General features: G+C 44.4%; 1 protein-coding gene across 1 annotated transcript in view; it reads left to right on the forward strand.

The window, feature by feature from the left end:
• Positions 1-2,953: 2,953 nt before the first annotated feature.
• TOX (thymocyte selection associated high mobility group box) overlaps positions 2,954-14,525 on the forward strand; it is a 250,779-nt gene continuing 239,207 nt past the window's right edge. The window contains exon 1 of the mRNA XM_056854094.1: positions 2,954-3,073. Within this exon, the coding sequence (XP_056710072.1) occupies positions 2,954-3,073 (120 nt within the window). The remainder of the gene's footprint in view (positions 3,074-14,525) is intronic.

The following is a 14,525-nucleotide window of genomic DNA, read 5'->3' on the forward strand; positions in this document are numbered from 1 at the left end:
TGTGAGAAGGTGATGAGCCAAGGGTACCCTCTGGTCCTCCATTGTTCTGCTCCTCTGGGAAAGGCAGCCTCAATGCAGGCAGAGCAAGCTTGAGGATTGAGCTTCAGTCACTCCTATTTAGGCTCTCCTTGGCTCTCCTCCTGGCTGGCTGTTTTTTAGCTGTCAGAAACTATTTAGTTACTCTCACACCATTTGGTTGTATGAGCTCACTTATTTGAGTCCTACCCTGTAATGGCATAGGCAAGCACCACCAGCTGGGAAAGCCCTGCCCTTGCTAATGGAGAAATCTCCACTCCTCTCCCAGTATAATGAGACTCAGCTGAACTCATCCAGAGTGATTGTGCCTCTTTCCCCTCCACTCACCAGTTGGGTGGGAGTGGCCTCTTGGAGATGAAGGCAGGGCCAAGCATCTGCCGATTCCATGCTCATCCCATAAGTCAGCACTCCTTTGAGAAGCCTCTAATATGAAATGGATCCCTGCCTCACAGCCCAAGGTAGGGCATGCCCCAACTCTCCTTGGGTAAGTCCAGGAGAGTGAAGGTGGACTCTGGAAATGGTTATTCAGGGCACCCAATCATCACCTGCCATAACAGGGGAACCAAGAATCTTCTTTTCTCCTTGGGTTAATCCCTTAACTTTCTGGAGCATGAGGCATCAATATATCTAAATCTCAATATGGCCCCATCTGTGGACACTTAAATCCAGAGACTGGAGCCATGAACAGACAAGACAGATAGTTCTACAAAACTAAGAAAGCCCTAAGTTTGCCAAAAAACTTTAAATCTAAAATACATGGGGGTGGGGAGGTTAAATTCCAACGTAATAGCAGTACCTGTACCTTTAAGAAAGGAGGTCTTAGTGGTCACTGTAGGGGTTACTAAGCAACCACAACATTATTGCCAGCCATCAAATCTTGGTCTCTAAAAGGCAGGGAGGAGGTCCCTTTTCCAGGCTATTTTGGCCTCCCTGTCCTCTCCCTCCTGCCCTGGAGGAGCCAGGCCCAACAGCAACCACTAGGCAACTTTGAATTCTTATGAGTTTATGCCACAAGAGTGGCAACATTTATAGTCTGTGACAGAACAAAGAAAAAGCTAGATCTATGTGGATCTTTTTTTCCAAATCAACCAACGGCTAAAGAGAGGTGTCACAATCTCAAGTGATAAGAAAAATTATTTGCATGTCTTCCATGTTCTGTGTACCTTTTAAAACATGTCTCCAATGGCATTTGAAAGATGGGTTATAAATGAAGACAATGATAATAATAACAGCAATAATAATAATCTTGGAAGCCACAAAAGGCCATTTTGTTAGAATGTGGAATAGATCCTTCGCCTTCTATTATTTATCCCTTCCTTCCACGTTTTCCTTCTTTCATTTCATCCACACAATAAACTTTGTGCTGTCAATTGGGCTGACACAATGCCTGGCCCAAGGTCACTCAATGAGTCTATTTATTTAAGATATTTGTACCTCACCTTATGTCCTCAGACTCAAGGCAGCTAACAAAACAGCAAAAGCTGCAAGAGCACCTATAAAAGTTGCTTAATTTCCAAAACAAGCGATGCTACGGGTTTCAATCCTCAGTTCCCGTCACAATGGGACCACCTGTAGTCATTGATTAAGGAGTTACCCCTTTGTACATGCGCAAAGAGGTCTTTAGCATTACTAGGGTTGCCAGGTGCCTCTTTGCCATTGTGGGAGATTTTTTTGGGGGGTGGAGCCTAAGGAGGGTGGGGTTTGGGAGAGAAGGGCCTTAAACGCCATAGAGTTCAACTGCCGAAACGGCCATTTTCTCCAGGCAAACTGATCTCTATGGGCTGGAGGTCAGTTGTAATAGCAGGAGATCTTCGGCAACTACCTGGAGGTTGGCAACCCTACACTGGCAGGAGGTTTTTTTGGGGCGGAACCTGAGGAGGGCGGGGTTTGGGGAGGGACATCAGTGTCATAGAGCCCGGTTGCCAAAGCGGCCATGTTCTCCAGGTGAGCTGATCCCTATCGGCTGGAGATCAGTTGTCCTAGCAGGCGATCTCCAGCTGGTACCTGGAGCTTGGCAACCCTCAGCATTCCTGACCACGGTTGAGCCAACTTGACTTCAGCTCCTCGCCTCAGCCTTGGGCAGCGGCTCAAGTGAGGGGGTTCCGCCAGAAGCCGCCGCATTTGCCTCTCCCTCCCCTGCCGGCCCCCTCCCACCCTTCTCACTCCCTTATCCCTGCAGCCGCGCTTTACCGAGGCGGTATAACGGTCACTAACAGGGGGTCGGGGGGGGGGAGAATGAGGAGAGCGGAGCCTGCGGCTTGGCCCGCCCGGCGGAGGCCACAGCGCCCCCTGTCGGCTCCTCCCCGCTCTCTCCGCCGCCGCCGCCAGCCGCGAAGGGCTCTGGACCGGCGGGCTCCTTTGTGTGCCGCACGCTCGAAGCGGCGGCGGCGCGCGCCGAGTCCCTCCTCTCCGCCCGGCGACGCGGGGCATCCGTCCCCCCGAGCCCCTGCCGTCCTCTCCGAGCTCCCGCCGGCGCCTTTTTCCCCCTTTCTTGGCTCCTCGAGGTGGAACCCGAAACAAACCCCCGCAATAAAGAGGCAGAGAAGAGCGGGCGGGGAGAGAGAGACACAGGCGCCAACTCTCCTCAGAGAGGGGCAGCGCGAGAGATCCCATAGCCCCGCGGAGGGGGGTGCAAAGAGAACTCGAAGTTACCTGCCCGGCCGTGAGGGGAAAGGGGGGGGGGGCTTCTCTGGCAGCCCTCTGCAGGCGAGAGTGGGGCTTTGGGGGAGACTTTTCTCTCTCTCTCTTTCTCTCTCTCCCCCTTTTGGATGTGAGGCAGGGAAGGTGTTTTTTCCTTGTCTCCCCCTCCCCCAACTCGGGCGCCTCCACCTTGTGGGCTTCTTTTCTCCCCCCCCCCCTGCCGCGCTTCTTGAACGTCAACACAAAGCGAGAGGAGTTTGCTCGATGTTTTAGTGCGATGGACGTGAGGTTTTATTCGCCGCCGCAGCCGCCGCCTCCATCCCAGCCCGCCGCCGCCGCTCCTGAGACTCCTTGCCTGGGACCTTCTCCTTGCCTGGACCCCTACTACTGCAACAAGGTGATTCGGGGGGTTTGCTTTTTTGGGGGGGGGCTGGGTCGATTGGAGGCAGGCTGCGGCTCGGCAGGTTGCAGACTTGAGCGAGAAACACTCGAGGGGAGGAAGGCAGAGGCGCCGGTGGGGGGGGGGGAGGTGAGGCAGATCGCTTTCCTCTCCAGCGTTGTGTTGTAGGCGAGCCGTGGCGGGGGGTGTTGCGGGATGACAACGGGGCAGCCCTTCTTCTTTTTTTCTTTTCTTTTTTTGTTTTGTTTTTGCGAGTCGTCTGTTGCAGCTGGTGGTCTGGCGGGGTCTCTGCGAATGAAATCCCAGGCTGGTCTGTTGGAGGGCGGAGAGAAAACGCGCTTGCTAGGAGGGATCCGGACCCGAGTTCCCGGCAGGTCCCGGGGATGGAGGAGGCGTCTTCCCAAGGCAATGTGTGCAGGATCACAGCAGTCCCGAAGACAAAAAGGGGCTATTCAAACAGCCCCGATAATGCACTTTCAAGCCACTTTGAAGGTTGGGCTTTTACGGTGTGAACTGGCAAAATCAACTAGCAAACGATCGTTAAGGTGCAGCGAAAGTAGATTGCAAGTGCATTGTTGGGGCTGTGTGAATAGCACCAAAAAAAGTCTTTTCGAAGTAGTGACTGCACGCTTTAGGTGGCTATAGGTGGCTATGCGGGAGATTTAAATGACCCCCCTCCTCCCTTTGGGGCTCCCTTCGGCAACTGATGGCAGAATGACAAAGCGTTGCCTTTGCTCGCCAGTTTGTGTGTCAGATCACACCAAAAACATGCGCCTGGAGAGTTTTGTTGGAGTTTCAAAATTGGAAAAGGTGGCAACTTGGTACTGGAGAGACAGGGCGGACTTAGTATATATACCAACGGTGCCAGTGTCCTTATAAATCAGGCGTTAGCGCGCTTTAGGTTCAGCAAAACAAGTTTTCTCCTTACTCTTGAGAGAAGTGTAGAAATTTGCAAAGTGAGCAAGGGGGCACTGCTAGGACAGAAAGCCAGAGAGTCAAATGCTCTGCCTCTCTTGGCCTTGGTTGTGTGCTCTGATCTTTAGCACTTGATATATACTGAGGTCCACCAGTAAAATACATCTATCCCATATATGTCTTTCTCCCTATGTCATTTCTGAATACAACCAGCTGTTAGGTTATGTACTATGTGCACTTTTGATGGCTGTCGAGGAATGGCCAGCCTTGGCCATAGGAAATAAGCAGGAAGTGCAAGTTTTCCAAAACGCAACTTGAAACACACATACCCTGAGCTGGGAGAAGGGAGCTGTGACTGCGAGCAAACACTTTTAGTAAGAGTGGTTTTAACCTGGGTGCCTGTTAGGCTTTTGTTTAAGAGCTAGCTCTGGAAAGAATGGCGCTGTTGCAGGCAGCACGTTTTTTGTGCCATGTAAAGCCCCAATCTATGTAATCAGCACTTGGCAATTTCTTGTTTTAAGGTGGTTCTCTGCATGTTTGCAACCTTTGAAAAGTGCAAGGTTCTGTAGACAGGCAGTGCCATTCTGCAGAACAGCAGTGGACATTGAACAAGAAAAATAACCATATTGTTGTGATTTGTCTATTGTCTTGGCTGTGTTTGTGTTCATGGGGTATTTCAAACACTCTGGGCATCTGCACCCAGCTCTGGTGATATAAATAAATAGTTCTGTTTTGTTGCTTGTGTTGAGAACACAAACTGCTGTACTGTTGTTTTTAAACACACACACACAGAGAGAGTTTTCTTTTCAGGAAATATTTCCAGCATGATCTCATCTGCCACTTACGATGCATGGAGCCCATTTTTATCCCTGAAGAGAACAAGTGTGAAAGATGGGACTTGCAATGTCTTTTTGACTTCTTACATGAAATCAAAGGGCAGTGTCACAATGTCAATTTGAGTACAGTGATAATCTAGACTGTGATACTTGGCCCTTTGCGTAGATCAAGTAAAACCTAAAGCAAAGTTTTCTCTAGGTTTATTACCATTAAAAAGGAGAGAGAAACTGAAGTTTGGGCATCAGAAATGTGTCTTACATGTGCCAAGCTGTTCATGTACGATGGCTCTTTAACTACTCAGCAATGATAATGGTAAAACTGCTTTTACTTTGTGACTTGCTACTATAAAATATAATCCCTGTTATCTTGTGAATTGTAAGTCTGCCAAGCTGAAAAGTAAAGAAGCATTGGGTAGAATTAATGACATAAGTGCCAAAGTGCCCGAAGAGCCATTTGGCAATGAAAACTGGACGAACGGTTATTAAATCTATCAGTGATTTAAAGCTTCAAAAAGAAGGTAATGACTTGAATACACATTTTGCTCATCATACTCAAGATGGTGAACCAGATTTAATTTAAAAGTTAAATGCTTTGGAAAATCAGGAATTACGTTAATATATTAAATCATTTTCCAATTAAGTGCTTTAAATTATTTTGTGTGGGTATCATTCCTGATTGAATAAATTAATTTAGAAGGCCTTTCTCCCCCTCCTTAGCCCTTGCTCCCCGTCAGTAATTCTTTACTAGCTGGTTAAGTCCAGCCATATGTGAAAGAACAAACTTTTCTTTGACTATGCAAATAAAGGCACTCTATTTAACTTAGTCAGGAGTGATAATAGAGTTCAGAAATGCACAGTTGTAACACTTCTTTTTTAAAAATCTGAGGAGTGACATACCAGGAATGTTTCTTACAAGACACATTCTACAAGCAATGCCTGTCTCTGTCAAGCAGTTCTGCCAATGACCATTGATTATAGTAAATGGACTGAGAGTAGCTATGCTGGCTGGGCCCCTATGAGGCATGTGTTGACTGAACATCTCATTTTCCTCCATTCCCTCAGTCCCATCCTTCCAGGATGATTAACGTTTTTATGAAGCCATAACTTTATGTGCTCTGTTGTTTAAAAATACACCTCACTCTATCACAACCATGAACTCTCTGGGAAAACTTTTTCTTCCTATGCTGCATCTTCTTTGGCAAATTTGGTAGGCACATAGAACCAGAAATCTATGGAATTTTTTGTCAGAATAACAGCTGTTGTGTTTCACAATTTACTCTCTCTATTTTTCCTTTAACGTATAGAAAAGCAAACTTTAGTTGTGCTTGTTTACATTTTAATGGAAGTATTGTTGAAGTGGGCTGCATTTGCTTCAGAGGAATCTTACTGAAGACAGTGGAGTGACTGCTATAAATTGCTTTATATCTTTGAATTTTTTTACATGTGAACCATTGATAACTAAAAAAAATTGTTGCCAGTCAAAAACATAGGTTTTTATGAGTGATCCCAGGGTGAATGTTTTTAGACAACTAATGATATAGTTAACAGTACCTAGGCATTTCTGTAGTTTATTACAGATAATCCCCAATAATGTGTTTAAACAAAAGGCTACACTGCCTTTTCAGTGAGCTTTGCTTCTAAAGATAACTGAGATCTCTTCTTTATAAACTTGAAATAATGTTCTTGAATGTTTTCACTGGCTTTTGCCAAGTTTTCCCTTGCAAGGTAGTGTGCTTTGTACATATTTCATCTGATCATGTTTCTTTCCCATCTAAACCTCAGAGGGAGAAAAAGTGAAAGAACAATGCAAACAATGTTGGTTATGGCAACTGTGTGAGGTATCTCTTATACAAACAGAGAGAATGGATGGTATGCTGTTGTATATAGGTCAGCCTTTGAAATAACATTGTGAAGCTAATAGGCTGGACAACCGGATTTAGACTTGAGGTAATAGCGATCACTTCTAAAATTTATAGCAAAACTACATTCAGGCAATTTTGGATTATGATGATGGCAGCACAGAAAATTCAGATACATTAATATCCCTAGAAACCATTAAGTAGGAGTTGCATAGAGTATGAGCATAGTAGTAAAATAATTCAGTGGTCTTCTGCTTGGGACATGTTTGAAATGAAACTATAACACGTATCTACAAAAATGATCACTTAGTCTCTTCAGACACGGCTGTAATACATATTGAAAGTAGAGAGTATAATTTTGCAAGTTACTGTACTTTGTGAATACTGCTGAACTGTTATCTGTGTTTGATATTATTTTGTTTTGACACTGGTAATGACAGGGATGCTGACTTATGCCTAGAATAAAAGGAAGATAATGACCTTTAGTGCTCCCAGTAGCTAACCTTGCAAAATTATGCATGGATTTTTCCCTGAGATTTGTAGGTTCAAAGATAGAGGCCCACAACTCATTTACTTCCTGATAATTGTCAGTGTAGTGTAAAAATAAAGGCAGGAGAGAGAGAGAATATAAAATGGGGCTGGTGGAAATGTAACATGATAAAATAGTACACAGGCAATATTTGAAAACTTCTTTGTGACTTCGGTCAAAAAGCCAAAGTATTTACAGTCTTTGAATGTTTAATCTTTTTATACCAGACCAAAAGGTAGACACTATATGTTCAGCAAGCCTGCTTTGTTACTGATGCTTAAACTGATTTTTTCCCCCTGAAACAGATAAATTCTACGATTCCCTCAGGAAAATAAAGTGCTTACGTAGCAGTATTTTTGACTGATTTCCAGATATCTATGCAAGAAAGGTTGAATGGACACAAGATGAGTGTTGAATTAGTTTTGTTCTTTGCTGTTGACCTGAAATGGTGATTGGGTAAAAAACATTTTGTGAGTTCATCTTGAGAGATGATGCAATATACTCATATTATTGATTAGTTGTGTGGGTGTTTTGAACATGTTTTGGAGCCTTTTAAGATACTTTTTCTGTAGTTAGAAATTGTTCTACTTGTTTCTTTTAGTCCCAGGCTCAGTGGTACTATTGGATCCCAGTACTTCAGAAAAGAGAAGAACTTGTATTTTACAGGTCATCGGAGTTCCTAGTAGATATGACATTTGCAGCCCTGGGTGCCTTGTCTTGAAATTATTGTTGCATTCTGAGACACCATTGTGTTCACAGAAAGAACAAGCAACCTTTTGCTGGATGGACTTAATACCCTACCATCTTTAAAGTATTGCAATCCTTATCTTAATGGAAAGACTATAAAAAGAAATTTTGATGACCACCAACATGTAATATAATAATATTTGAAATCCTGTAAGGGAATACAGGACTAGCAAATTAAATGCCATTGATTCCAATGGAGTTTGCTCAGAGGCACGTCTGTTTAGGATTAGGGTCTGCATACTTAAACTAGGTGAGAGACCAGAATTCCTGAAACTCTATATTCAAGGATGACCTAATAGAGCATACTGAACTAAGACTAGTAAAAGCTTCTCCATTTTGGCTAGGGTTCTACCACTGTTAATACAGGATACTCTTGTATTCTGTTTCACCCTTGCTCTCTTTGTTAAAGCAGACAACAGTAACAGTCATTGACAGTTCTCACTGTTTCTTTTTATGAGGATGATATTTGCCTTGCATGGATGTTTTGCCCAAGGAATAGTTTTTCATTAAGACTCCTGAGTTACAAACTTCAGAAAACATGGTTCATAATGCAAGTGCTAGCAGATAGTTAATTATAGGCAGTACAACATGTAATTATCTTTAACATGATTGAGATTTTTCTGGCCATAACATTTTCCCCTACAGCATTGGGTTTGAAACTGGCAATGTATTCTCTTCATGGATGCTGATGAAATGGCAGAAGCAACAAAAATCTGCATTCTGGTTTAGCAGTAGCTGAGGCAGAAAATGTGCTCTGGTCTCTTTCTCTACAAACAGGCAAACACAGAATATTGTTCATGTTAATCAGATATTCCCTTGCTGTTCCTTCACAATACATTTTGTTTGATAATGTCTGTAAATTCATTGAAGTATATAAACCTAGTTTTCCTTTTTAATAGCTGTCTCTCACTAAGCTCTTCGCCAGCCATTTTGTTTTATTGGGTCATCAGCAGTCTTGAAAGAGGCCCAAACAGCTGACGCTTCAAGTCTGATGAATAAAATGTATCCAATTACTTTTACAATAGGGACAAGCAGCCAAAGTATAGCCGATTAGTTTGAATTAATATATCAACTCACAACTCCTTTTTTCTCATTGGTTGTTCATTACTGTTACCTGTATCGTCATCCCTTTTCTCATTGGGTCTAGTTAACCTCTCTAACCTTCCCTTAGATTCCTGGGTGTTAACACATATAAACTATGTGAAAAAAAATTGTACAAATCATATTTGACTTTGGTATAGTCACTACTCCAAAGCCTAATGCCAACTTGTCAAAAAAAAAAAAAAAAACAAATCCATTTTTCAAGTAGCACAGGTATTTCAAAATATCCAGACTTTGGACCCAAGTTGTTAGAAAACTATCAGACTATGAAGATAACATATATAATTATTAAGCTGTAATGCTGTTGGTATTTGGGGTTATTTTTTACCGAGTTAAATATCTGTCTGTGGTGAGGAAAACTTTCTCCAGCATTATTTGCACCAGCCTATAGCTGTAACGCTTCCATGATTGTCTGGAACACTTTTCCTTTGCAAAAACTCAAGGCACATTTGTTATTCTAATATGATACAACATTGATTAGGACAAAAAATTATCCAGTGACAAAATCAGTTGACTTTGGAGGAGTGTTTTTATTCTGAGAGTAGTAAATGGCTTCACTTTGGAGGCAGTGTCCTCTGCACATTAGTAGACAATGCCCTAAGTGGAGAAAGTTGTAGAGCCAATTATCTAAAAAAGTGCAACTGTGGAGGAATTCTTACCCCATAAAGTTTATCATGGAACTTAACTCCTTCTTTGCTTTCACTCCAGCCGTCTCATTCCTTATTTGCTGGGCTCTCTCTTAATCAGGAACTACTAGACTGCATGCAGTGGTTTTCTCTTTGCTTAACTTCACCTCTTTCTAACTGCCTGCTTAGAATAGTGGAAAGACCCCGTATTGCCTTGAAGGATAGCAGGCACCTTGAAGAGGCTGGACTTGTCTCATTTTCTTATCATTGTCCTTAATGAAGAGAAAGCAGCATATTTCATTCAGAGATGCAGGCCAGTAGGTTGCCAATTATGCTTTTAAGGAATGGGATGTTCTTTTGTGAGGGTCCTTGTTGCTAGAAGAAGGTGGGATACTGGTACATGGACCTAAGAAAAAGATGAATTGCACAAGGAATGGATGTGTGACATAGGATTTACTATGACATTTTTATGGGATTCTTCAGCAGGTCTTGGAATCATATGGTTGTAGTCAGGAACTGAATGAAATTGGGTATCCCTTCTTTGTTTGACTCTGGATGTGAGAGCTTTTTGAATCCAAGACTGACCCAGTGCAGTATTTGACCTCTGAAAGGCCCATACTTCTCCCCCATATGGTTTCACCTTGGTTTCACATATGGTCGTAGCATCTTAGTAGATATGAAGTTAAGAAGCATTGGTGTAGCTTTACCTTTGGATATCCTTACGTTAAGCAGAAAACTTCTGAATTGCTAAGAAAGTATGATCAGGATCAACCAGGATGCCAAAAGAGTATGTTCTGCACTTCATTGGGGCTTTTCAACCCCATTATTTTCTGACCAGCAACAATATTTTAACTGTCTTATAGTCCCAATATAATTTGTCAGCATTTTTTTTAGTCCAGGTAAACCTTTGGTAGCAACTGTGGGCTGTTGTGTTGGAATCCCTCTAGCCTAGTGATCCTGTCCATGCAGAATATCAGACACTGAATCATTAACTAATTTTTTCTTTAGTTGTTCATATTCCACTCAAAGGGCTGTTTTATAACACCTCTTGTTGCTAAGTTTCCTGTCACATGATTTTCACCTTTTATTTCTCTTGGCTAATAGCGATAAGGAAATCATACTCTCTAGTTAAATTTATTCTTTCTCCTCTTAAAATTAGGAGATTGTATGTATAATCTAAACCTGGGGATTTATTTTCTTTCTTTCAATATTTAATAATTTGGGAACTGTTTTTTAATTCATCCACACACATTATTCATTTTATCCGTCCACATGTTTTAATGTCTCAACAGCTGAGGGTTGATTGATTTGTGGGCACCATATTTTAACAGCCCATTCCTGAGCTGACGGCATAGGGGAACGGCAGGGAAGAGGCGCAGCGTCACCTCTTCCTAAGCCGTTTCCCCAACGCCATTAAACAAACAAACAAACAAACAAAAAGCCGTTTCGCGGCCTTTTTTTGTGTAACTGGGGCTTCTCACCCATTTGAAAACAGTGAGGCTGTGCCCGCAAAATAGCAGGCGCAGCAACGCTGTTCCGGCCGCTGGCGCAAGTGGCCCAAAGGGGGAAGGAAACTGCCTAACCGGCGGCTCCTCCCCCCGGCCCACCCCTGGAAAGCCCCCTGTGCTGGCGCAGCCTCTCTACGCCGTTGCTGGTGCCATGGAGAGGCCGTGCCGGTGGAGGGGAGAGGCACAGCTCTGCGGCGCTTTGGCACCGGCAGAGCCACTCTCCCCGCCGGTGTAAGTGCGTGTAATCTCGTGATTACACGCACTTATGTCAGCGGTGGGGTCAGGCCACCTCCTAAGAGGTTTTGGGAGCCCCCTCAGGAATGGGCTGTTAGTGTTGTACTTTATTTTAACTTTTGTGTTTTTATGTCCTATGTTATTGATGATGTTTTTATCTTGTTGTAAACTGCCCTGAGCCCTGCTTTGGCAGGGGGAGGGTTGCATATATTATTATCATTATCGTTATCACATAGGTGTTCAAATTTCTAAAAGGACAGGAATAGGGTTCACTAGCTTTTTCTTGAATTTCAGATTTGTGAATGGGGAATTTTTCACAGAGCTTTGCTGCGGTTTAAAATCTGATTTGAGGCGCTCCAAATTTTTGATTATTCATTGGAGCGCCGAGTTTTCCTGAACCGAGCAACAAAACCCGCATTATGCCCGCATCAACTGAAACCTCTTTTGCGCTGTACTTTTTTGTTACAGCACATTTTTTGGCTCAGATTCCGTGAAAAAGTTTTGCTTCGGTTCATTTGCCACCACCCATGATTGGCAATGACCCCTCCCCCAAGAACGGCGATTGGCTGGGGGAGTTTCATGCTTGGTTGAAGACACCGCCCCTTTTGTTTCAGTTTGTGCGGCGGCCAGCAGATGTAGCTTGCTACGGGAGTGGTCAGCATTGTGTGCCTATTTCAAGTTATTTCCTTTGTTTCAAAAGTCCCGCTGTATTGCTGTGGTGCTTGAGCCAATCGCATCACACGTCCAGGTCACTTGCCCCCCCTTGCCCAATGGCGAACAGGGTTTGCTCCTCGCTCGCTGCTGCGAATGTGCTTTGTGTTGGTAGAGGCTGACCCATTTCTTGTATTCCCTCTTGGGCCAGCACGCTCATCCTAACTCATCTGAAGAAGCTGCATTTTTTTTCAATGGCTGGAAGCCAAAAATCAACTGGTTTCCGTGGTGTTTCGTGGAGGGAACGAGAAATGCTCGATTTACTCTCCATATGGGGCGAGCACAGGATGCAGCAACATTGCATCGCATCATTGATGTGTTTGAGAAAATAGCTGCAGAGATGGCGCGGAAGGGCCATCATCGCTCTGCGCTTGAGTGCCGTACTAAAACCAAAGCGCCGCGTCGAGATTACAAGAGATTCTATGGAGAGGAGAGGCAAAAGGCTTAATTCCCCCCCACCCAAAAAAAGCGGCAGCCCTCGTCCTTTCGAAGCGGATCCGCTTCCCAGTTGGGCTGGCGCGGAAAAGGGCCAGAGGTCTCTCTGGCGGCGGCTTCTCCGCCCGGCCGTCGGGAGCGAGTTGAGCGAGAGAGCCGCTGCAGTTCACCGGCCAGCCAGGCCCTACCCACGGCCAGGAGCCCAGCTGCTCGGGAACCCCGGGGGCGGGCTGGAAAGGCAGGCCAGAGGGCGCCGAGTTGAGGAAGAGTGGGGGGATCGCAGAGGGAGGCTGGGTGGGGGTTTCCCCCGTTCCCAGGCGGGGGTCGAAGGAGGAGGTCTGATGCTCCTTGGCCATTGATGCACGGGAGGTTTTGCCTTGGGTTTGCACATTTCCAGATGCATTTTCCCCATCCAAATTCTCAGAACTCAACAGTAAGCGCCCCATGCAGGGTTTTGAGAATTCGGATGGAGGAAATGTGCATCTAGAGAGCGGCAAATCCAAGGCGAGACCTCCCAGGCATAAACGGCTGGCAACTTAGATGGCCCGTTCGGTGCGCGGCTCCCTCCCCGGGTCATATTCTGGCTTGAGGGAAGAGGAGCCGCTGCTGCCATTCTCCTTCCTCCCTGCCCTCTTCCCTACTTCCTTCCCAGCCGGTGGCATGGAAAAGCCCTAAGAGAGCCATAAAGGCTTCTTGGACCCGGGTGGCCTGGCCGAGCTGGAGGCGTGTGTGAAAGTCTGGAGGGGGGGCAAATGGAGCGAGGCAGGATCATGGGAAGAGTGGGTGGGATTAGGCAGATTTGGAGCAGTGAGTCATGAGCGGGAGCAGACGTAAGCAGCACAGAGAAGTGCGCTGTTTCTCCCGTGAAAAATCGAAAATGCCTCAGGATGGGAGGGGGGAAGCTGCGCTACCATGAAAAAGCTATTTAAATTGGTTTATTGTTTGCTCCGATTCGAAACCGAAGCAAAATCCACCATGAAAAATACCCCAATGTGACCTCCCATGGTATTAACTGTCCTAAACCATATAGCATTTTGTTAATGTTTTAACTGTTTGCTATATTTTCCACGAACTACACTATTCCAAAAAATTTACAAGGAAATAAATGTGAAAGATGCTTCACTTTTATATATGCCTATATCACCAAGAATAATCCATTTTATATCTTATCTACTCTTTGTTTCTTGTTACAACCCCTATGATCCACTAATAAAAGCAAGAAAACCTGTGAACTCTTAATAGTTATTGCATAGTTAGTTGTGTTATGAGTAGAATTGCCACCTCTGGGTTGGAAAATTCCTGGAGATTTGGGAGTGGAGCCTGGGGAGGACAGGGTTTGGCAGGTGGATTCAGTGTATATTTCATAGACTCCAATGCAGCCATTTTCTCCAAAGGAATTAATCTCTGTAGTCTGGAGAAGTTTGACAACCTTACTTGTGAGTCTGGGTATGACTCTTGCTAAAGAAGTTCCTAGCTGACTTGTATTCTATCTAGTCCAAAATTCTTTGCAGGGATCACAGTAACCAGCACCAGGTGCTCCATTAGAAATTGGTCACCTGTGGCTGCAGTCTTATCATCTGTCTGCATGAAGGAGTCTGCAAATCTATCATTTTGTTGCTGTTTCATATTAATACTACTAAATGAATATATTTCCCTTGTCAATGGCTGCTGTTTAATACAAGTAAATTATAGGTGTTTGGTTTATACCAGTTGTGTTTCTCTCTGTCTAGAAACAAAATGAATGGCCATCACTTCAGTATTGTTATGCTTATTTGCCTGCTCCATTGAGTTCTCACTTGTTACTATATTTTTCTTTTGTACTCTGTTAAACTCTATTGAGTAGCTAGGATTCTTCTACTTTGGGACAGTGGTCATCCTTGTCACAGACGACAAAAAAACAAAACAAAAACCGAATCTGCTGATTCTCAGGTTGTAAACTCTGCATTTA

The sequence above is a fragment of the Euleptes europaea genome, chromosome 8, assembly GCF_029931775.1.
Source record: "Euleptes europaea isolate rEulEur1 chromosome 8, rEulEur1.hap1, whole genome shotgun sequence".
In the NCBI taxonomy this organism is placed as follows: domain Eukaryota; kingdom Metazoa; phylum Chordata; class Lepidosauria; order Squamata; family Sphaerodactylidae; genus Euleptes; species Euleptes europaea.